We start from the raw sequence: 23,974 nt of genomic DNA, 5'->3' as shown, positions 1-23,974 counted from the left end.
ACTTGGCGTCGTTTTCTCCGTAGCATCATGGGCGGGGGGGGGGGGGAGATCGCGGGGGTCAGTAGGCGAGGCTGAAGCGCAGCGGGGAGAGGAGACTATGTCTTAAAGGGGCGCGTTGCCCCTTTAAACGCCGCCCCTGCACCTCTCTCTCCGACGCCCACATCCGCGTTGGGAGACACCCCCCACCACGACCCACGAAGAAAGAACAAGGCTCCCTGCTGCAAGAGATCGGCCTCTGTCAGGCTGGTGGCTGCAGTGTCCTGGTTTCGGACATTTCTCTCCCACGCTTCTTCCGGGGGGGGGGCTTTCCTGGGTGTCTTTCAGCCACTGACCAGTCCAAAACCAGCTGAGCTTCTGCCACTCGTAGCGTCCCCGCGGCTCAACCTCCCAGCCTGTGTCCACCCCAGGAAGGAATCGATCTCACGCACCGTTTCTCTTTCCTGCAAAAGGGACTGTCATTGGGTTTTTGGGTCGACAGCACCGGCACCCTCGGAGGAGGCCCCGAGGGGAAGAGCGAAGAGGGTTTTCCCCGCCAACCCCACCTGCCACTTGCCCCGTCGTGGCTGATTCTAGAGGACCCAGCTGTGTGGCTGGCAGCACCTAGTATTGGTGATGGACCGGGACCATTGCCCGGCCACCTGGCCTCCCTCCCTCCCTCAAACACCCGGTAATTCAACATTTCCTAGCCAGGATGGCTGCTGCCCATTGGGACCGATAGGGCAGAAGGGAGGGAGCCCAACAGTAGGTGGCGCCAGAGCCAATGACAAGCAGAGCCAATTCATTCTAGTTTTGTCTCTCTCCTCCTCCCTGCTGAGTTTTGCAAAGGCAGCACTCAGACTAAGGAGGGGGAGGAAACTGGCTGGCAGTGCCCCCCTCTGGACTAATTGTAAATAAGGCAGAGAGGTGGGGCAGTGTCCCATCAGCCCCCTTGGGCCAGCTCCACTAGACTGTGTACCTCCAATGTCAGAGGCTTAACACTGCAAAATAGGTCATTCAGATACCATAAAGGGGGTCATGGGCCACTTTTAAAAAACAAAGAAAGAAACAATTAAAAAAACAACAGAAAAAACAGCCATCGCTATCACTTAGCTCAAGTCTGCAACATAGTCCATACAAACAATGTCTGCACCAATTTAAGACAAACACTTCAAAAGCCAGACTATACAACGTGTTGTCTATAATGTGGGGTGCCGATTCAAAAACTCTCATCTGTAAGTCACATTACTGGCAAAAAAATGGCAAAAAACTGCCCCACCTGCAATAATACATCTCTGCAGTATTGATTTCTACAGCCACAGCAGGCACTGCAACTCTCCAAGGGTTTGACTTTACCCACAAAGGCACACTCCTCCATTGTTTCCCAGGAAAGAAGGATGCCAACAATATGGTTGTCCTGACTCATGGACTACCTTGTCAGGGGGGCCAGGTGGCTTTTCAGCTTTGTGGGAGGGGCTACCAGGAACTGGGTGGCAGGGACTTACCAAGCTGCTTCTGCTTCTCCTCTCCTCCCCTTGAAGGTCAAGATGGTTCTCCAGGAGGGTTTTCCCTGCTGTGTGGCTGGCGGCCAGGGGAGGCCAGGGCAAGGTCACCGGAGGAGGAGGACCAAGAAGGGCTTCCATGTGTGGTTGTTTGATGAAATGCTGGTGAAAACTCACACCAAGTGCTTGCAGGATCAGCACCCTGGTGTATTGCTTTGCTGTTTCCCTGGCATCAGCCTACCTTCCCAGGTGTCATGGCAACCCTTGTGCCACGCTGCAGGGTCATGCTCTTGCCTGCAGAAAGGTCATTAAAGACCCGAGCGACAGAGGACCTCTGTCTTCCTTGCTGAATGGTTTCTTCCTGTGCCCTGACCTTCTTGCTTTGAGTTGAAAGGCCAGCTATGGTGGCTGGTCAGTTACTGTGGAAACTTTCAGGGTGTAGGAGCTGGATCAGCCCTTTAAGAGGGAAGTATTCTACTTGCCAGTTTAGTGTTGAACAATAGATATGAATTCCCAGGTGCAGCAGAACTACCATGTGGACTGTGAGGCTGCTGTTAACCATATGGTGAACCTGGAGCTCCATGCCAGTTACGTCTATCTTTCCATGGTACCTGCTTGCTTTTTCATCTCTCTTGCGCTTTGAGGGAGCATCACCAGAGAGAAGCCCCTTTGCCTTATGCATGTCAAATGGGCTCGTGTGTGCCGTTGCAGGGGGCTGAGAGTTGTGTCACCCAAGTCTGTTTTAACTGAACATTTCATGGGGCTGGTGCCAAAAGCATCACTCAACAGTGGCTGGTGCTTGGTGGGGTGGAAAGCAGGGAGGTCAGCAGCAGGTGGCGCTAGAGCGAATGTCAAGCAAAGCCAACAAACACTAGTTTTGTCCCTACCCTTCTCCTCCCTGTTGAGTTCTACAAGGGCAAGAGTGAGACTAAGGAGGAAGCTGGCAAGCAGTGCCACACCCTGGACTAGTTCCATGTCAGAAGCCAGGAAGGTGTGGGTAGTCTGAGAGCAGACTGAAGTTGGCATGGCAGTGCTGCATTCACCCCCATGGACCAGACTCCACTGGCATGACAGCTGGTTGAACCTGGTCACATAGGAAGGCACAGAAGAGAGCCTGCAGACAGGCAGTGATTACCTGGAGCAACAAAGATATCTGAAATCGGGGCCACTGTAGTCATCATGCAGCTACCCTCTCACTGGCATTGCCTGTAAGCACAAAGTGGCAGGGGGCATGTTGAGTGGGGGGGGGGTGTCCAGCAAGAGTTGGGGAATCTCCTCAACGTTGGTGTTGGCCCTGCCTGAAATCCAAACACTGTTTCTCCCATGAATCATATTTGCAACTCCCAACATTTTAAGCAAAGCTACTGTTGGTCCTGGGTATGGCAATTAGTGTCCCCTATTTCCTGTCACGGGTCAGGTCAAAGTGTAAAGGCTGAGGCATTTCCCTGGGCTGCTTTAGCATAACAGCCTTGTTAACAACAACAGATGCATCATAATAAAGACTGAACAGTTTTGCCAATATTGACATTGATTTATAATTCTTAAGATTTTAAGAGACCGGCTGGAATTGTCAGAAAATTCTAACACTTGCTAATGGAGTGTTCTCAGTGAATGGTCAAATTTCATGCTCTCTTCCATGTTTTAGCAGCAAAGAACTAAGAAAGCCGCCAGGCACCTTTGCCTAAACCTGATCCACAGATGGTTGAAACAGCAGCTAAATTGCTGCATAGTCTGCTTAATGGATGACTGGACTTTTTTGTTTTTCTCCCCCTCCCTGACCTCAGTACTACTACTTCAGCCGTGATGATGTTGCCCTCAAGCATGTAGCTACATTCTTGAAAGAGGAATCACTCAAGAAGAGGGGATATGCAGAGATGTTATTGAAATACCAGAACAAGCGAGGGGGGTGCATTGTTCTTCAAGACATTCAGGTGTGTGGTGTCTGCTTTCTTGATTAAAGTAGTCAGCAATTGACGCAAACTAGTCCATTCCCTGTGGTGCCACAATCAGGACATCCACCTCTGTTTGGTTTACCAGTGTCAGGATGTCTATCTATATGCTTGTATCTTTTATTTTATTTTGCTTTTTAAAATTAAAAAATAGTCTTTTCACATGGAATAAACATACTTTAAAATACAATAAACTAAGACAGCATCAGCAAATCTCTTGTTCCTTGGAAAAAGGTGTAACAGCAGCTTGAAGCTGGAACCACTACTTAGAACCCATTCATAATGTATTTTAAAGACTCTAATCCACTAGGTCTTTCCAGATGTTTCTGTGGGGCTGGGCAGTTTGTCTTGACTGATGGTTACATCTCAAATGGGAGATGGATGGATTCTATATGTTGTAGAAGGATGAGGAACTTATATTGCCCTTGTCCTGGTTACAGACTACACCTGAGCACATACCATGAGTCTATTGTCAGGCCTGTTGCAGAGCACCAAAATTTAGCTATTTCTAAATAAGCGGCTACCAGCAACAGTGCCAACATCGCCCAAAGAGATAAATGTTGATTTGATTCATTTATTATTCCTAGCAAGGCTAACAAAGGCGTTGGATTTATATTACAGATTAATCTGATTTCTTCAAAGACTGCTGACCAAAAGCAGAACACCTTGTCACGGCACCACCAAAGATGGATGATGTCTATCTATATGCTTGTTGATACTCCCAAAGAACTCCGATAGGAAATTAGGGCAAGGCCTGTCTTGCTAACCCAATTCTTCTTCGGCCTCTCCTTAACAGAAGCCGGAGCAGGATGAGTGGCAGTCCAGCCTTGAAGCCTTCCAGAGTGCCCTGTGGCTGGAAGTAAAGGTGAACCAAGGTCTTCTGGACTTACACAAGCTGGCTCTGGAGAAGGAGGATCCTCATGTATGTCACCCGTGGTTAGTGAGCAAAATTAAAATAAATAAATGGGTAGACATTTGGGGAGAATGGAGGACCATGAGAAGGCACTGAAAAGCTCATTCTAGTCACCTGGTGCCCTCTGGATTTTTGGAGTACAACTTCCACCAGCCTCCAGCCAGTATTGCCATGCAAGTCTGGGCTGATGGGAGTTGCAGCCCAAACCAACTGGAGGGCACCAGGTTGGGGAAGGTTACACTAGAATCTCTAAACAAAACATGCAGACCAGGAGTTGGCCCAACATTCAGAGACAGGCAGCCTCCTTGGAAACACTATTTCATATTCTCAAATATTGGCTTGAGCCAATGACAGCTCAGGCAGAAGCCTTTCCCAGCCACACTATGATAATACACAAGATCACATTCATGAGTGATCTTGGGCCCTGGGCCCTTGAGGATTTAAAGCAGGTGCTTCACCCCTGAGCTATGAGCCCTTTGCTCGCAGCGCTCGTCTTATCTAGTATCAAAGCCTTTGAGCATTCAAAAATCTTTTCTTCTGAGCTAGCAGATCCCAGATGTGATGAGGATGATCTGGGTTGGGACTCACCACCAGTGACTGTTTCAAAAGGAAAAGGAAGCGCGAGCCCTGAGCAATTCTTCTCCCTCCCTTGCTTGCCTTCTCTGTGCAGCTGTGTCACTTTCTAAAGTCTCAGTTTTTGGAGGAACAAGTGAAGGCCATCAAGCAGTTGGCAGACCATCTATCTAACTTGAGGCGCCTGAGAGTGCCCCAGGATGGCTTGGGAGAGCACCTCTTTGATAAGCTCACCCTGGGGGCGTGCAGCTGAAATGGCAAAGGACATGCCCCAAATCAGCGGCTATTTGTTATACACGAAGCCCTTGCAATAAAACATGGATGTCAATTGAACCCAATCAGAAAGGTGTGTGTGTGTGTGATTTTTTTGTGGGGGGGGCGTATGTGGGACCTGCAAGATAATGTTGCTGCACAGAGTGCTCCTTTTCAGGAGCCCAGCTAGCCATGTAACCATTCTTTATTAATTATTATTATTATTGATTAAATTTATATTCCACCCTATACCTGCAGGTCTCTTGTTGGAAGTTTCTATTCATTACTTCTAATGCAATAATACTGCCAACCAATAAAACTACTATATGCACACAAGTGTGAACTTACGTTTTGTAAAATGGATTTTATTTTTAGATGTTTTTTAAAAATAGTTCTTTTAAATTAAAACCAAGATTCTCCTTTTTCTGTCATTTACGTAAATAGATGGGTGCCTACTCCAATCAATACACCAATAAGCTCACACAATTGTAGAGCTAAGTGGAACACATCAAAACTGAAATCACACACAAATTAACACAGAGTACCACTCTGTCTACACCTCTTATGATGCCTTCTCTTCTTATATGCAGCCATCATCAGCCTAATGCCCACCAGCTGTTTTAAACTACAAGGCCTATCAGCCTCAGCGTGCAAGGCCATGCTAGCTGAGACTGATGGGCATTGACGAAGGCTGCCTTCTAGAAATATTTTGTACCCTCTCCTAACAAAAAATGCTGGATTTGTATCATGGTGCAAAGGGGTGGCCCAGTGTAAGACACTTGCCACCAAGCTATGCTCCTCTGCAAGCCCCATGAAACAAATGCTGCTTATAGGAGACTGGGACCCGTTGCTTCAATCCCAAGGTGTGTGTGTGTGTTAAGTCTGCAATTCAAGTTATGTGTGTGTGTTCATATAGATTGTCAAAAACAAATGCTGCTCTTCGGGGGGGGGGAATTGTTTGTGTGCTCTGTTCCTTTCCTTTCCTCTTTCCTTTCAGTGGAGACATAATAGCTCTGATCTTTAACTGTGGTTAATGCATTGGGAGTGTGGCATCGACTGTGAGGCTCCCTTTTCCCCAGCATGCATGAATTCCCTTCTCCATCCCATGGTTTAGTTTAACCAGCAGCAGTTGGTGAGGCAGTGCAGGTGGGGTATCTTGGTTCTCCTGGCCTGCCAACACAGCAGGTCGCTGTGGAGAGGGGAGGACTGAGGCATAGGGAGCTTGGATCCACTGCCATGTGCCACACCAGCAACCTGCTGTTAGGAAGCCAGCCAAGCAAAAGTGCCTCACCAGCCACTACAGCTCTAACCATAGGGTAGTGCAGGCACCCCCAGACTCAGCCCTCCAGATGTTTTGGGACTACAACTCCCATCATCCCTAGCTAACAGGACCAGTGGTCAGGGATGATGGGAATTGTAGTTCCAAAACATCTGGAGGGCCAAGTTTGGGGGTGCCTGGTGTAGTGTAATGTCTGAAGCAGCATTAATCAGGATTTCTTTTGTAACCCTGTTCTGGAACAACCTATCTGCTAGGGCAAACCATACTGTTGTTGGTGGGAACTAAGACATGAACAGGAGAAGAGGAAGCCTGAGAGGCAGGCTTCTGTCATCTCCTAACCGTGGTTGAAGGTGACTGGGAACATTGTGACAGCATCGGACTACTGTTTCAAATGGCTTTGTAAGGGGAGAGGATTTAGGCTAATTTCCAGGCAACTTCTCACTGGAGGAAAGCAGCATTTTATGGTGGGTATTTTACAATGGGCTATAAATGACAAAAGAAGCAATAGAAGAGGTAGTATTATGAAGACAGACGAGAGTGAATAGTCTTAAATCCCTGCATTTCCTGTCCCTAAAGAATATTAGTCTCCCACCAGAGTAGATAAGGAATTAGAATCCAGCATTTAAAAACCACATTATAGGCTGCAGTACCAGATCATGCTTGGGCTAGTAATCAACACATGCACACCATCTTTTCAATGCTTCCTGCTTGATGCATCAGCCTCAGTAACACACCAGAGCTGGACATTACTTGGGAGTCTTCTATTCAAGCTGCTACATCCAACCTGATGCTCCTCACCACTTTGGTTCATTTAGCCCTCTGCCGAGTCATTTCCAGGAGGACAAACACTTCGATTAGGATGTACAGCACTTCTGGCAGATAAACCAGGGCGATGCAGTTTTTTGTGGCACTTTGTTTAGATATCAATAATGACAAAGACCTCGGGCGTTTCATCCTCATGAATCTGCATTGCTGAATAGGTTATAGCTTTGACCTCTGTGCCCTGCGAGGGAAGAAAAAAGACAATTTGAGTTGGCCCGGAACAGGAGTCTAGGAGCTCACCTGCACAATGATAGGCAGAATCTCTGGTAGGTCTAAGAATACATGAATGGAAGGGGTGATTTGTTAGTTAAGCCTGATTTGTCTCTGGGCCTCTAGTACTCAGGAAGGAAAACGACAACATTCATAACATACCTGGGGATGCTTGGGCAAAGAGAACTCTTCTCCCCACCTTAAAGAGAGAAAAAGGGTAACGATTATTACAAGGTTACTGAATTATGTCACAGTGCAGGAAACCCCTCTGGTCATTTTATGAAAGACACGTGGAACAATGATGAATGTTGAGGAAAAGAGGAGGCCATTCTGGCACCCCTAGCAGCCAGAATGATTTCCCACCCAAGAACCTAGAGAGCTATGGCATACAAGGCTCTCGACTCCAGTTCCCAAAAGGTCCATACCCAGGAGACAGTGCAGGGATCCATTGGAGGAACACTGTCCCACATGCTGAAGTGTGAATCAGGAATTAAGAAGGCCAAGACAGCTCCTGGCATCTTCAAAGGCCTCCATTTCTTCTTCAGAACCAGGGATTAGTTTGAGCCCTTACAGCAAAGCAACATTGCTGAAGTGGAAACATGCATTCTCTTTAAAGAAAGCAAACTCTTCGCTGTCTCCATCCAAGAAGGATCCTGGAGGAGCCCATGGTGAGAGTCAGTGGGGAACTAAAAAGGCTCCTGGCACATGCAAAAGGACACCTGGTACACACTCTAGGGAAACTTTCACACAGAGCCAACATGTCTTGACTCTCTGCCATTTCCATCAACATTTTTAAATGGCATGATTCCACTTAACTCACCCAATAGATCTTATTCTGAACCTTATTCGGTCAATGTGGAGCACTTTAACTTCCTACAAAATGGGGGAGGGGAACAAACATATAATTAGTTGATTTAAAACAATTAAAAACTTTCACATAGCTCTAGTAATAACTGGAAAAGGTACCAGGTATTTCATTTCCTTGCAGAAAAATAAATCCCAACCATCCACACAACCTCAAGGCATATGAAAAGCAATACATTTCAGAAGTCAAAGGAGCTTCTCTTTCAGTCTGTATAACAATTTCTTTCTCCCCATTCTAGCATCTTCAACTTTTCCTATAATCTAACTAGTTTTGCAAAGAATTTCCAGAACTTCGATCCATAAACTGTAAGCACATTGCAGAGGAACTTTGAGGAACATCACTGTCCCTTCTTTTCTGTTGTTGGCTATCAAGCCTGGAGAAGACTTCTGTGAAAGTTGAATGCTGGCTCCCTGCTTTATGATTACAGTGGATGCTAATAAGGACAGTACAGTAATGTTCCTCTTTAGATTTTCTCCTTAGTTTCTTGATGCTACCTCGGAAATTAATGTATTCAGGCAGAATGGATTCAATACCTTGGCAATGCAACAACATGTGACCAAACTGACACTGTGCAGAACACATTACAATAATTGAGAAATATCTCAAGACTGTAAGGAGGAAGAGAGCAAACACTCACCCTGGGAATGAAAAACTCATTGGCGCTGAATTTATAAAGCCACTCATCCAGAAAGTGGAAGAGAAGAGACAGCATGTCATGTCCTGTTGGAGAGAAGCGGGGGGTGTGGGGTGTGAAGACATATTGGGAGCTTTAAGGTGCAGGACTCCCTCCAACCCAGTATGTGTGGCAAGCCTTCCTAATGACAGACAGATGTCAGTGTAGGCTCAAACTCCCACTCAATTCCCCTTGCACCACAGATCATGGCTCAGCAAGAGATCAGAGAGCCAACCCTTGCGTGGGGACCGATAGGACACCTCACGAACCATGAACTGTATCTTTAGGCGTCAGGCAAAAATGTTTTTCTATAACCAGGCCTTCAGCTTGGGCTAATTAACATTCTATGTCTTTTTTAATGTGTTTGTGGAAGGGGCGCGCACGTTATTGGTTTGCTTTTGTTTTTATTATGTATTTTGTGTTCTAATTTTGTATTTTTATGCAGTGAACTGCCCTGTGATCTTCGGATGAAGGGTGGTACACAAATTTAATAAAAAAAATAAAAAACAAATAAATGTCATAGGGTTTTTTGTTGCTCTGCTTGCCTCTGAGACTGAACATCATCTGGATAGCTCAGTTAGTTAAAGCGTATGCTGATAATGCCAAGGCTGCAGGTTTGATCCCCGTAAGGGACAGGTGCATATTCTTGCATTGCAGGGGAGTTGGACTAAATGGTCCTGAGGGTCCCTTCCAACTCTATGACTCTATAATTCAAATTCTATGATTTGAAGCTGAACTTTCTGCTTGCCTGTTTCCTGCTTGCAAAAGCATCACCATTTATACTTACAGGCCTGCTATGTTAAGTTTAAGCAGTTCAATTTCAGTGAATCCTGAATAAGCACAGGCCTCAAACTATAGGGTGTTACTCTGTTATAAATATGTTTGGGAAACAGCAAGTGACAGTTATGCTGGCAAAATAGTAAAGACAATCATTTGCCACTGTGTTTATTAATCTGTACTGCTGTAGTTCTCAAAGCATCACCTTACCCTCTGCTTCCACCTCTACTGTGTCCAGAGGTTCAACCGTCTCTGTATCCGTCATGTACCCAAACATGGCCATGGCGCATTGTTCAAATGCTTCTTCCAAGGTATCTCCCCAGGCATGCAACCTAAAAACACACACACACATTACAGGGCAGTAGTTATAAGCAAAAGATGAGAATGTACAAAGGAGAAACTTGCACTTAATGTAGGAAAGACCAGTTGGCTCCACTTCTAACAAGTTCACTATTTGCAGTTTAAGAATTGTCCATTCTTCGCATATAGTAGTCACCCTTGAAAACTTTGTACTTGGAATTTATGAATTCCTAGCTCCATCCTCTGCACAACTAGGAACTTTCTTTGTAGGTGGAAAATAGAGCAGCAGGAACATCCAGCACACAATAGAAGGTGTGCAGCATCAATCCCCGCTTCCCCGTATTTGTTGCTGTTGGAGCTTTCAAGAATTGTGCTAAAATATGAGCATTGTGGGAATGGGGGGGGGCTGTGAGAGGTAATCTGCTGCAGATTCTAAGAAATCTGGCTTGCCATTTCTTGCACTTGGCACTTTTTTGGGTATTTTTTCTTATTGCCATAGAGTGATAGCAAAAATCCAAAACAACCTTGTGCTGAAATACAGTAGCCAGGACAAGAAGACATAAGAACAAAACTCTAGGCATACATCTCGTTTAGAGGAGTTATAGGTGGCACACCATCCAACCTACTTCACTCTGTAGCAGACAAGAACTGTGTAAAGAGGTAACATGAATGAATTATATATGTTGCCATACTTCCCAGCTCTTGGCACTTTTGATGAACTGGATGTTGGTTATATTATTATATGGAAAGGCAATATACAAATTGAAAATACTGACATCACTGTTCCCCCATTGAAATCCCTGAGGCTTTTGGGTTTTCTCATATAACCCCATCTATTGGGATAATGCCAGATACCTTTGAAGAAAAGCTGTTGATTCAAGAGGTAGAAGGTCTGCTTTGCACAGAAAAGGTCCAGACTTCAATTCCTGGCACCTCTTGGGAAAGCCAGGAAAAGTCTTTCTCTGAAACCCTGGAGAGCTGCTGCCAGTCAATAATCGTAGATGCACCTTAGCTTAATGGACCAAAAATCTGACTCAGCAGAGGACAGCTAACCCTGTTCCATGTACCTGGGCAGATTTTATCTAAGCAGCACACTTGTGCTTGTTTATATAGAAAAGGTCAGATGTGGTAACATCAGCAATGGGGAGAATAACTGGTGAAATATGGTATTAGCAGGGTGGGAAAGTACATGCATTATGCAACTGAGGAATATTTCCCCCTTAAAAGATTATTTGGGTCATTTTGCTTTTTTTTTTTCCTTCTCATTGTCCCTGTTAGATTGTAAGCTTATAAATAAATACTTACTGCACATCAGCAGTATGATCCAGATCTAAATAGGGATTAAAAATATGAAAAAATATGAAGCTACCTGGGGCAACTTAAAATAGTTTATTCAATTAAAAAAAGAAAAAAGAAAAAAACAGATCTAAAAGACCAAGACAGGGAGAATAAGCAGTCAGAACAAGAATATTCCAAGCACAGTAAATTCATTTACACGTACAGCATAACAATACATCGCAAGAAGCTGACCCTTCTAGAGTGAGGTCAGGGGGTGTAGCAGGTTCGTGTCACCAAAAAGAAAGTTAAGACAAAGTGAACTACACAGAAGTATATTAAGCCCTCCACAGCAAGCAGTCTCAGATTTTATTTTCGAGAGCAAAACTTCGTCTTGTCTGCCAAGTTTCAACACGCTCTCCTAGCCTAGGAAACAGCAACACTTTACAGAAGGGCAAAACCTTCAGCATGCTGGACAAACCCCAAAGTGACATTCTGGGTCCAAATAAATAGCATTGCCTTGCTAAAGATTTTGGTTTTTTTTCTCCTACAGACCCAACAGAGCTACGCTGTTTATGGGTGTGCGGAGCCAACGCTGTTGCTCCAATCCGCCGCCCCCCCTCCACTTCTCTCTCCGGGGCGCAATACAAGACTCCGGAGAAGAATCCCACCCAGCAATGTCCCGCAGCCTGTAACCGACACCCTCTTTCCCCGCCCCCGGTTAAAGATGTACAGGCACTCGGTTTGTGGAAACTCTGGAGCTGAGCCCAGCGCTGCATTTCCACCAAAGAACTATAAATCCACGCACAGACTAAGACCTCTCAGGAATACACTCACATTCATACTTCTTATTGAGAGGCGGGTACTTCGTCTTAACGATTTTCTGGTCCTCTGTCAAGTTGTAGTCCCGGTAGTTATCTGCCATGGCTTGCTGCTTTTGCCATGCAAAATTCAATTCACTTCCTCCTCTTAGGACAGAAGAGACGAAAGATGGCCTCCTTCCTGCCTAAAGCATGTCAGCCGCAGCCAAGCCCGCATTTAAAGGAACAGTTCCCTTCATTATAGATCTATCTGTATCATATTTGTATATCTGTATCCATGCTGCTTTATTAGTACTTCCCCCTCCCCTGAAAAGCGGCAATTTGAAATGTTGTGCTTTTAATTCTTAGACCTACACATCGATCTGGCAAAAAGACAATTAAACAAGATGCTCCCTTTTCCTGAGCTATACTTGCTGTTTTTAAACGAAACATTCAAACCAGGGCTCCTGTGTGTCCTTCAACAGCTGACTCCTGTCAAGCAGAAATTCATTAGGAGAAGCTTTTCCTGGCATATATGCCAATGCAAGGGCAGCGAAAGCTTCACCTGCTGGATATCTGCCTGGCCTTATACAGCTGCGAAAGACACAAGAGTGGCCTAAGAAGAAGATAGTTGACAATCTTTGTTTCTTTTTTTTTTATTGCTGGCGTAGTAACGGTGCCATAATTTTAAGGTTGGCATGTGTATATTAATTTTATTCAGTACGCTTTCATTCCACCCTCCCAGAACCATAGAGTGGAGTACAGGATTCTTCCCTTCACAACCTGGTTATCACCACTGTAAAATAGGCAAGGCTGAGTGATGGGGACTGGCACACCATCACTTACAAGGGAATTTGGACCTGGGTATCATCTGTCCTCGTTTGACGCTAACTGCTGGAACAAAGCAGTGCACAATGGATGATCACTCTTTTTTTTAATAAATAAAAATATATTAAGAAATATGCTACATGCTTTAGGCAAATCATGTTCTTCTCACTCTTTCGGTTAATCTCATATTGGAAGTATTTCATCTGTTTTGAGGTGATTATAACAAGCCCCACAGTATGCAATGGGCCTTACTCCCTGGATGATGTGTATTTAAGTGTTTACTTACTTACACCCACTTATATATAATGTAACAAATACAATTAGACCATTTCACTTTTGTGTTGGCATATAAAGGGCAGGGATAAATACACAAAGCACCTGACAAAATTTATTTTGTTTCCATGTGCCAAAGCACTTGTGAAGTTGGGCATTTTATGATGTTAGCCGCTCTGAGCCCAGCCTTGGCCGGGGAGGGCGGGATACAAATAAAAATGTATTATTATTATTATTATTTTGATTGTTACTCCCATTTTACAGGTGGGAGTGCGGAAGAAGCCACATGTACCTCAAAAGCCAATAACATTCAGTAGATTTTTTCAGCTATCACATTTCCCTAATCTCAGCCCAAAAGGCAATGTTTGCTTCTCCAATAGACTCGCACAACCACCCGTTTCGCAAGAGCGGCCTAGCAACTCTCAGGCCTCCTAACCAAAAACAAAATGGCGGCCCCTACGGAAGCTTCGGCAAGCCACTGCCCTTCTTCCGTAACGACGAAACGGGAGAAGGGAGGGGTGGAGAGAGCGCGTGCGCCATCCTTCCCTCAGCGAGCACGCCCACTCGGCCCCGCCCCTCCTCCCCCATTCCCGCCGTCGTGATTCGCCGAGAAGATCGCGGCGGCTGGGTCTGCGATTGGACAGAGTTGGCGCGAACCCGTCTCGCGCGCCACTGCCGTTCTCAAGTGAATTGTGAAGGGGGGGAAAGGAGAACTACGACGATTCAGGAAACAATAGAGGAGCGCTCAGCAGCCCAGCGCGAGTAGCACGAGGCGCCTAGTGAAGGGCGGGCTAAGTCCTGAGGTAAACTAGGAAGGCCGCGACGTCGCCGGCGCTCCCGAAGAGAGTCGGAATCATGGCGGATAAAGAAGGTGAGCGGAGCGGGCGCTGCTGAGGCGGGAGAGTCGACTAGGCCTCACTCCCCCTTCCCCCTCCCTTTCCGGCCTCCTCGCGGACCCTTGCAGAAAAGCGCCTCGTCCAATCCCCGCGCCTGCTTCCCCGGCCCTGCCCCCTTTCCGTGGGAGCCGCCCAATGGGGCGCTCCTCCCTCCTTTCCTGGCACCTTCCCTCCCGCCCCCTCCTCTTCCCTCGCCTCCTTCGTGGTTCTCGGGTTCTTTGCGTGGAGCTGCTTTGTAATGAGGCGGGGAGGGCTGCAGGATGGCTCAGGTGGGCTTTTCGCAAGGGCGGCTCGCCGGCCTCTCAACCCCCCTCCCCCCCATGGGCCTCGAACAAACTGCGGCGGTTCCGCTGGCGCCGCTTCTCCAGCCGGGGAGGGAGACGCTCGCGAGGCGGAGGAGGAGAAGAATTGGGGCGCGAGGGGTTCCACCGCCTCGTAAATTTCTGCTTCTGGGGTGGTGGTTATGTAGCATCATGTGTAGAATGTTCCTTTTTCTCCACGGGGCCCAGGGCTGCGTACATGGCTTCCTTCCCCTCGCCTCTTCCCCGCCCCCGCTTTAGATTCTCAGCAACCTGTGAGGTACATTAGGTTGGCGGGGGGGGGGGAGAGTGTGTCTTAAAGGCACAGAGCCCTAGAAAAGAAAGAGAACGATGCCATTTCTTTACACACTTCTTCTTTGTGTTCCAAACAGCCTAGTTGGGTTGTTCTGTTTTTAAGAAGTGCTCTTCTTTAGAGAAGGGAGTGAGCAGATTTCCACGTTGCTGATTTTTTGTTTTTTAAACTAGAACTCTGAGATACACCTGAAGCCAGATTCAGGCTAGTGTCTAGGGGGAAAGAGGCACAATGCACAGTTAAACAAGAACATGCATGATCCAGGGATTCGTTTTCAGTAACAGAAGTTAAGCTTGCGTCCTTCAGCAAGCCACTGCCTACCCAGCCCCCAACTTCTTTTGTTTAATAGTGCCATTTAGTGAGGGGAACCTTTTTCATTCTTGTCATTGCTCAGATTTTGAGAGTAAGAAGTGCTTGCTGCAAATTGTCCAGAGGTCACTCCTCTATTTTCTGTTTAGCCTTATTTTAGCAGTGTTCAAATTGCCTCAGTTCTGTTACCTAAGTAATCAGTACAAAAGCCCTGTAAAGTAGATCTTGCTCCTCTTGCAGGTGGGAGGTTGAGAATACAGTAGTTTGTCTAAAGCCATCAATTGACTTAATGATATTATAAATGAACTTTGTGTGGAGATGGTTCCCAATGTGTTGGCATCAGTCTTTCTAGAGACACAATGGAGTGTCAGTGATTAATCAGCGTGACACAGTTTGGGGCATGGAATAAATTCCTGTGTACAGAAGATGTGAATATCTTCCTCTCTACCCTAAATTCTAAATATATTTTGCTGGAGAGCTATGGTATGTGCCCATAAGGTTTTTAGGTTTATTTACCAGCATTAATTAATGCATTCTTTTCTTATAATTATCAGCTGCCTTTGATGATGCTGTGGAGGAGCGAGTGATCAATGAAGAATATAAAATCTGGAAAAAGAACACTCCATTTCTCTATGATCTTGTAATGACCCATGCTTTGGAATGGCCCAGCTTGACTGCTCAATGGCTTCCTGATGTAACCAGGTAACACACATGACTGCAGCATAAACACTCATTTAGTTGATTAAGGCCTATGCAACATAGAGGCTTACTTTTGAGTAAACATCCATAGGACTATGCCTGCATTTCTTTAGTATATGAACAAGTTTGTTAAACTAAGTAAGGGCCAGTTTGTGCACACCAACATTAAATCAGGAAATTTATAACTGTAGCTTCTTGTCTTGTTCAATCTAAGAAACTGGTTAACAGCTCTGGAACAAGCCATAATATTATATCAACTTCAAACCCCGGTTTAGTATACTGGCTTCTGAAGCTGGAAACTATAGTTAATTGGATGTACTGGTTTAGTTGTGGCAGAGGGAGGAGCAAAGAAGTTGAGCATTTCTGACTGATAAACAGATGCATGATGGAATGCAGCCAACATGTTAGCTTTGAATTTGAGTGTCCCAGAAAGGCAATAAATATTTTAACATCTATTGTAACTCTAATTGCTACATTGTTTTTCTGCTTGCAATATTTCATATTGTTGGGTAAGGAAAACCAGCAACTCTAGTAAGTTTCTGTAGTAGTAGAAAGGGAAATTCACATTGACTCTATTGGTGTTCCTAACATTCATGCCAGTGACCCTAACGAGGAGTCAGTCCAAGTAAACAAACACCCTTTGACCTCATTGTTCCATTGTTTTTTTATGGCATTGTAGACCTGAAGGCAAAGACTTCAGTATTCACCGGCTAGTTCTTGGGACCCATACCTCTGATGAACAAAATCACCTTGTGATAGCCAGCGTGCAGCTCCCTAATGATGATGCACAGTTTGATGCCTCACACTATGATAGTGAGAAGGGAGGTAAGAGAACAAAATGGGAAAGAAGAGTGGGTTTCTTCCTGAATCTTCCTGATGTTTTATCTTATTAGGTTAACAAGGCACAGATCTTGGGGAGGACTGTTGGTGTTAGGCTAAGATAAAAAACTAAACCAATAAATGGCCCAGTGACGCTTTGGTTTCCAGGATGTATTTTATGTCCAGAAAATTGGATATACATTAAACAGTGCAACTTAGTAGATGAAGTACTTGTCTGAAATTGAAGTCTTGCTGTTACAGATATTATGTTTCAACATCTGGTTGATTAGCAATATGTTGGCTTACTGCTGTCTTGAACTTTTTTGCTTAATGGGTGATATAACATGTTACAGAGTGTTAATATGATATGTCAGCAGTGTTGTACCAATTTAAATATATCTTGATTTATATATAAAGCTTTCTAAAATCATATTGCTTAAAGATACTTTGGGATATTGTTTTCCAAATGTAAACAAAGACATACTGTATTCAAAAAATGTCTTTTTTTAGTTCCATAATGTCCATATGGCATAGATTCTTGGTTTTAATTGGTTTATTTTCTAGTATGATTGACTTGAAACATGTAGCTATTATAGAAATGCCTTCTTTATTTTCAGAGTTTGGAGGATTTGGCTCTGTTAGTGGGAAAATTGAAATTGAAATAAAAATTAACCATGAAGGAGAAGTGAATAGAGCACGCTACATGCCCCAGAATCCTTGCATTATTGCCACAAAGACTCCATCCAGTGATGTACTTGTTTTTGATTATACCAAGCATCCATCTAAACCAGGTATTTGTCTTTTGTCATATCTGAACCTTGTTCCTTTTATATATGTACTTTGGGGATAAAATAAATTGACAGGCCTTGTTGATTCCAAGTATTGTATTGAGGAGATTATTTTTAAAGTGCGGGAAGCTGCTTCTTTTCTCATTTGTTGTATATTAATGTATGCTTTGTTTACTGCCATTTAATTTAGTTTTGTTGGTTGAATCTAGGCTAGGAATGTATAGCAGGAAAATTAATGGTGTTCAGGATACAGAGACTGCTCTTTAGGTGTTTACCACAGTTGCTGGTCTCAGAACTGCCTCAGAAAGCAAGACACTTTCAAGTGAGGCTATACTAATCTGATTTCATGCTGGAACAGAATTTAAGATGTTTTCAAATAATTTATTAAGATTTGTGATGGACAAGCATAGTTTGAAAAACTTGAAAGCAGAACAAAGAAGTCTTTCGCCAGAGTGCTTTTTGAATCATCCTTCCCCAATCTCCTTTAAATGAAAGAAGAGGATGGTGGAGACTTCAAAAAGTACTATTAAGGACTGCTTTAAAGCGGCCCCTGTGGTGCCATTTCTACTATAAGCCAAGAAGAAGATCTGTCCATATGTTTTAAGTGATTAATTTATCTTTGTTTGCTATTTTATAATACTGCATGAATAACACAAGCAACAACCCTATCTCCTTTGCAGACCCCTCTGGTGAGTGTAATCCAGATCTACGTCTTCGTGGGCATCAAAAAGAAGGCTATGGTTTGTCTTGGAATCCAAACCTTAGCGGTCATCTGCTTAGTGCATCTGATGATCATGTGAGTATTGTATGCTTAGTTAGTCCAGGTATACATAATGTACATATCTGCCAAATGAATGTTTCTTATGTTAATGTATTTTCCCATTTTATCTCTTTAAGACCATTTGCTTGTGGGACATAAGTGCTGTTCCAAAGGAAGGGAAAGTGGTGGATGCGAAGACTATCTTTACAGGCCATACAGCTGTGGTAGAAGACGTTTCCTGGCATTTGCTGCATGAATCTCTCTTTGGATCTGTTGCTGATGATCAGAAACTTATGATGTAAGCAAAGTTATATATTTTGTTCACATTGAATTATTTTTCCTTGAATTCTCTTTAAAAGTTGGAGGGATAGGCTCTTATTAATAGTTACACTTGCAATTAGTGTGTGTTAGTTGGTCCATCAAAGGTGTTTCTTATCTTAAATTTCGTTTTTTACAGTTGGGACACCCGGTCAAACAACACTTCCAAGCCAAGCCATTCGGTGGATGCTCACACTGCTGAAGTGAACTGTCTGTCTTTCAATCCTTATAGCGAGTTCATCTTGGCCACGGGATCAGCTGATAAGGTGTCTGCCCAGAATTCGCAGAAAACATTGCCTAATCCATAGTTGCAGAATTAAGGGGATTGTTATACTGTAGAAGAGTATGTGTTGTGTCTGTGGGGCTGTGGGCTGTGTACAGTACAATAAAGGAATATTCTTATTTATTAATTATGCTCTGGTTTTCCTGGCCAGACTGTTGCATTATGGGATCTGCGAAACCTGAAACTGAAGTTGCACTCCTTTGAGTCACACAAAGATGAAATATTCCAGGTAAGCTCACATAATATCATGTGACATCATTTTCTGATCATTTGACAACATGGCTGCTCTTAAAAGAGTCTTTGATTTTTCCTTCTCAGAATTGGCCTTACTATTAAAGTTTCAGACTAACTATTGACAGGTTTGCTCATCTCTGTGTTAGTTCAGTTAGAAAACTTACAGCAGATATGTTGATTTTTCTGCTTGTGGAAAAAGCATGTTGCTGATCCTTAAGCAGCAGATTAAAAAAATTGGAATGGAATATTTGGGCAGTGAGGCTTAAGTGACTGACTTGGCTGACAGAAAAAACCATTGGCAGTTACAAAGAGAGGGTTAGAATACCAGAATAAGTGTAGGACAAGGTTACTTATTTGATGACTCAGAGTACTAATTTTCTTCATTTGTTATGGTGATAAAGTATGCATCAGTAAAGTGTGCAAGTAATGACTAATAAAGACATTTGGAGACTTTTTGATTTCCCTAAATGCATCCCATTTGATGCATTGCACTTATTCCCAGGGGTGGAAAATATAACTAATAGGTCTGGTGATACATCTTAAAGACTTGGGTGGTTTCATGATATACTAGCTTTATGAGGTGCTTCTAGAATTTAAAGTACAGGCAACCCACTATTTACGTGGGGGTTGTGTTCTGAGGCACCACTTGTGTCAGTGAAATCGTGTATCTTTGAAACACCATTGAAAAAGCCGGCAAACTCCTCATACTGTTCTGCCCTTTTTGTGGCTTTTCGGGTCACTTCCAGGTTTGGCGTGTATGCACAGTCGTGTACATATTGAACACGCATAAATGGGGGCCGCCTCTCCATAATTTGGTTTCCAAATACAGACTGCTCAAAGGAGCAGAATGCTGGCAGCCTGTTAGTCTGCTGTTGAGAAAGGTGCACTGGTGCTGATTTACTGCCAGACCAGGTTCAAGATTCTTGTGTTAATTCACAAAGCCCTAAACAGCTTTGGCCCAGAGTACCTTAAGGACTATCTGATCTTTTGTTCTCCACCTCAGATCCTCCGATGTCTGCATGTCTGCAGATTCCCCAAGCCCTTGAGGTTCCATTGGCTTCCAATAGGGACTGAGCCTTAAATGCGGCAGGCCTTGCCCTGCCCTGTGAAACTGCCTACCTGTAGATATTCAGCAGGACCTATCCCTGCCTTCTTTCAGACATTTTCTGAAAACTGCTGTCGAAACAGACCGTCACAATATGATACTGTATTTTTCTTTAAACCAACCAGTATCTACTGAGTTTTTAAATTATGTTATATAGATTGATTTAATTGCATTTTATATGTTGTAGGCCGCCTTGTTATATTTTATGAAAGAGTGGATTAAACATTTTCAAATAATTAAAGCGTGTTTAGCTTTCTGGTCATTATGATTGATGGTATCCCTCCTCTGCTCAACTAATTGTGTAGCATATTTGAACTGTGAGCAGTTTTCAAGAGCAGAATAATAAATAGGGATATTAAAGTGATTAGCTGGCATTAATGAACAGTTATTGTTTGATATACTGTGTAAGAACAATAAAAATTGCATCAAAACTGTGATAGATACTAAGGCAAAATGTTCTATCTCATCCTAATTGATGCAGGTTCAGTGGTCACCACATAATGAAACCATTCTGGCTTCCAGTGGTACCGATCGCAGACTGAATGTCTGGGATTTAAGGTAAGCCTCAGATGTGTGTAGTGTTGTGGAAATGCTGAGTTCACCAGAAGTGCTTTTTGTGTGTCTCTAATTACTGTCTTCTGTTTCAGTAAAATTGGAGAAGAGCAGTCTCCCGAAGATGCAGAGGATGGCCCACCTGAGCTGTTGGTAAGTGAGAGTTTTGGTGTTGCCACCAATTCTCCCCCCACTCCCCAATAAAAAATGAGGTTTTATGCCTTTGTTTGGGCTTGGTCAGCTGGTGAGAGACTGGCACTTGTGTACATCATCCTTGATCAGAGTTGGTGTTTCATTCTGCTTTACATGTACTCTTCCTTCCATGAACTATTTTGCAGCTTCCTGAGTGGCAGCTTCTTGCTGACACTCCCAGCTGATCTGTGAATGAGATACTTTCTGTGACTCTTCTTCCATCTTAAACCCCCTCCCCACAGCTGTGAATGAATTAAGCCCTGCAGTTGAGAGGAGGAGGGGAAAAACATAGAAATAAAAATGGATTAGCTCAATTGTGGAGTTGATGCTTCATTGTATTTTAGACCTAGGCTTGGATTTTTATTTTAAATTTTGCCTTACTGATAGTCCAGCCTTTATTGAAGATTGGTGGGTTTTATGTTGGTAATCTACTATAGGTATCTATATGATTCACACATAAGAATTGTAACCCTGTTCTTGAAATATGTATTCTGTATTGGAATTGTGTACTTAAATAACTATCTTATTCTCAATGTTAGTTTATTCATGGTGGTCACACTGCAAAGATATCTGACTTCTCCTGGAATCCAAATGAACCCTGGGTAATTTGTTCGGTATCAGAAGACAATATCATGCAAGTCTGGCAAATGGTAAGTACTTGGTTGATTATTTGACGGGAAAGTGAATCCAAAACTGTGTGCAGCTGTGCAGTAGCTACAACAGAGTGAACATTCTGGTTTTCTTTTATTGGAGTTATGATAAATTTCTTTTGAGATACTTGTATGAATCTCTCATGAATGTTAATGGTAGAAAGAAGCTTTAAAAAAGGGTAAAGGACCCCTGACAGTTAAATCCAGTCAAAAACGACTCTGGGGTTGCGTTGCTTATCTCGGTTTACTGGCTGAGGGAGCCGACGTTTGTCCACAGACAGTTTTTCTGGGTCATGTGGCCAGCATGACTATGCCGCTTCTGGCGAAACCAGAGCAGCGCATGGAAATGGCGTTTACCTTCCCGCTGGAGCGGTACCTATTTATCTACTTGCACTTTCAAATTGCTAGGTTGGCAGGAGCAGGGACCAAGCAACAGGAGCTCACCCCGTCGCATGGATTCAAACCGCTGACCTTCCAGTCGGCAAGCCCTAGGCTCAGTGGTTTAGACCACAGCGCCACCCACGTCCCTAGAAAGAAGCTACAGGGCTGTCTTTCCAAACATTTGTAAGCATTCAAGATTTCAAAGGCATTCCCTTCTGGTGGGGCACAGAGCACCCATAAGATGCATATAATCTCAAACTGTAGAAGGAAGTCTGTCGTCTTAATAAATATTTGGCAGAATAATGACTCAATCCGTGTGTCTGACAAAGGTATTGAATTTGCTATGTGTTGGAAGTTACTTAGGGTAAAGTTTGTCACTGTAGTGTTTGGATTGTGCCCTTAGAATGGGAATTTGCTTAACTGTCAGATTGATACTTCTATCTAATTCTTCATTCCTCTCTCTCTGTTTAGGCAGAGAACATATATAATGATGAAGATCCTGAAGGAAGTGTGGATCCAGAAGGGCAAGGCTCTTAGAGACTTGACCCCTTCAATCCTTGCTGTTTGTTTCCTGTTGTTGTCCTCTCCCTGCCCTGTTCTCCTAAGTTTCTTGAGATTGTCAGCTGTGCCGTTTTGCGAGAGACAAACACATGCACTGTGCATTCAACAGCCCATCTGTAGATATTATCCATCAGCCTTGCTTCTAACTCAGAAAGTGAACTGTTGCTGTTGAAAGTTGAACCTGACTTGAGCTAGCATCACACAGTGGCTTCTTAGTTGACAATTTTTCACCTAAAAACTCATTGATTGAGAGCTGGTGTACACAGCCTGCTACAAGAAATTTTAATATAAACTATGCCTGAATTGTTTCAGTACAAGCGTTGGTAAGATCTGAATGTTTTCTACTGAGGGGAATTTTAGAGTAGAAGCTTCTCTCTATTTTATTTTTATTGGTCCCTCCTGATAAAAGAATATGTTTAGAGCTTTAGCTCTAGTCTTGTTTCAGATACAGATAAATCCAGTGCAGGGTCACCTATTCTTAACTTTGTTTCTAGCTACTGTCCTTGATTAGAGTAAGTTGGTCTGTCCAGATAATGCCTGAGTTTTCTTCATAATACTTTGGTCCTTCTATCCTTTTCTGATGGGGCAACTTAGGATGTGGATATGAATATGGTAGTCACCTAAAACTGCACATTACTTTGCCCTCTTGTGTGTTTCTTGAACTGTGTTCTATTATCTTTCCTTTCTGTGGTTTTTTTTTTAACTGGGGGGACCACCAAGTTATGAAAGTGTTTGTTTTCAGCTGATATATGTAATAAAGACTGATATAAAGAATGATCACATGATATTTCACCTTGTATCAGCACATCTCCTGTGAGGGTGAACTGTTCCACCAGCAGCCCATTTAACTTTCCATGAACCATACAAGTGCTTCAGATTAAATAAATTTGGTTTTCTATGTGGGATGTGATTGTCTTTTCTTTTTTAAAAAATCGACACTTAAGTTTTCTGGAACCAAAGTGGTGGCTTAATTGTGTGGCTTCTAAATTGTTAATGAAGTACAGTTATGCTAAAGAATGGAACGGAATGATATATTATGAAGTTGAAATCTTGAAATACGTGGAAATCACTTTGCAACTGGCAATGAGAGTATGATGTAAAATGGCAGAACTTGCTGCTGCCTGTGTTTTGAGGAGGGTTGAGAGTGGTGAGCTGCCTGTTGAAAGAACCAATTTGATATGATCTGCTAAAATAATACAATAAGCTGGCCACTAGAAAACGGTGGGTATGTATCATTTACTAGTTTGAGGCTGGAGATGTTTAGGTAACGCCTTTCCAGGTTAAAGTTGATTCCTACAGGTCTCTCTGGTTCTTGTTTCAAACTGGATTTCCTTTGCCAGCTCAACTCTGTCTGAAATACCGTCCACCCTGGGCTGGATGTCAGAACCTCTCAGTTTTCATTCCCACCCAGCAGTTCTTGCTTGAAAGCATTCAGTAACCTTGTCATTTTTTCAACCTACCTGACACTGTTGAGATGCAGAAGGAAGGCTTGTGCCCAAATCTCCTGACACTGTAGGCCTAACTTTGTACTTTGGCTTGGATGCTGTG

At 43.7% G+C, this 23,974-nt stretch overlaps 3 protein-coding genes across 7 annotated transcripts; 2 read left to right on the top strand and 1 right to left on the bottom strand.

The window, feature by feature from the left end:
- Positions 1-1,775: 1,775 nt before the first annotated feature.
- On the top strand, positions 1,776-5,258 carry LOC128418917 (ferritin heavy chain A-like). Of its 2 annotated transcripts, none has more exons than XM_053399093.1 (4): positions 1,776-2,085; positions 3,263-3,409; positions 4,224-4,349; positions 4,887-5,104. In XM_053399093.1, exons 1-4 carry the CDS (start codon positions 1,984-1,986, stop codon positions 4,935-4,937), a joined length of 426 nt encoding a protein of 141 aa, XP_053255068.1. In that variant the 5' UTR covers positions 1,776-1,983; the 3' UTR covers positions 4,938-5,104. The 2 variants fall into 2 exon arrangements, with proteins under 2 accessions (XP_053255068.1, XP_053255067.1); XM_053399092.1 differs by having other exon boundaries at positions 1,781-2,085; positions 5,011-5,258.
- A 1,621-nt stretch (positions 5,259-6,879) lies between these two features.
- ZBTB8OS (zinc finger and BTB domain containing 8 opposite strand) lies at positions 6,880-12,615 on the bottom strand. Of its 3 annotated transcripts, none has more exons than XM_053399094.1 (7): positions 12,204-12,615; positions 11,397-11,421; positions 10,002-10,123; positions 8,979-9,061; positions 8,297-8,349; positions 7,639-7,675; positions 6,880-7,447 (listed from the first exon to the last, which is right to left on the bottom strand). In XM_053399094.1, exons 1-7 carry the CDS (start codon positions 12,289-12,291, stop codon positions 7,361-7,363), a joined length of 495 nt encoding a protein of 164 aa, XP_053255069.1. In that variant the 5' UTR covers positions 12,292-12,615; the 3' UTR covers positions 6,880-7,360. The 3 variants fall into 3 exon arrangements, with proteins under 3 accessions (XP_053255069.1, XP_053255071.1, XP_053255070.1); XM_053399096.1 differs by having other exon boundaries at positions 12,212-12,299; XM_053399095.1 differs by lacking the exon at positions 11,397-11,421 and having other exon boundaries at positions 12,204-12,303.
- A 1,243-nt stretch (positions 12,616-13,858) lies between these two features.
- Positions 13,859-23,324, top strand: RBBP4 (RB binding protein 4, chromatin remodeling factor). Of its 2 annotated transcripts, none has more exons than XM_053399089.1 (12): positions 13,859-14,138; positions 15,639-15,786; positions 16,463-16,608; positions 17,220-17,393; positions 18,071-18,186; positions 18,288-18,448; positions 18,608-18,734; positions 18,903-18,980; positions 20,572-20,648; positions 20,738-20,795; positions 21,374-21,484; positions 22,337-23,324. In XM_053399089.1, the coding sequence occupies exons 1-12, from the start codon at positions 14,123-14,125 to the stop codon at positions 22,400-22,402; spliced, it is 1,278 nt and encodes a 425-aa protein (XP_053255064.1). In that variant the 5' UTR covers positions 13,859-14,122; the 3' UTR covers positions 22,403-23,324. The 2 variants fall into 2 exon arrangements, with proteins under 2 accessions (XP_053255064.1, XP_053255063.1); XM_053399088.1 differs by lacking the exon at positions 13,859-14,138 and adding an exon at positions 14,308-14,432.
- Positions 23,325-23,974: the final 650 nt, after the last annotated feature.

This window comes from Podarcis raffonei, chromosome 8 (genome assembly GCF_027172205.1).
Source record: "Podarcis raffonei isolate rPodRaf1 chromosome 8, rPodRaf1.pri, whole genome shotgun sequence".
NCBI classification, from domain to species: domain Eukaryota; kingdom Metazoa; phylum Chordata; class Lepidosauria; order Squamata; family Lacertidae; genus Podarcis; species Podarcis raffonei.
Note: the sequence above shows the minus strand (reverse complement) of the source record. Positions and strands in the feature narration are given on the sequence as shown.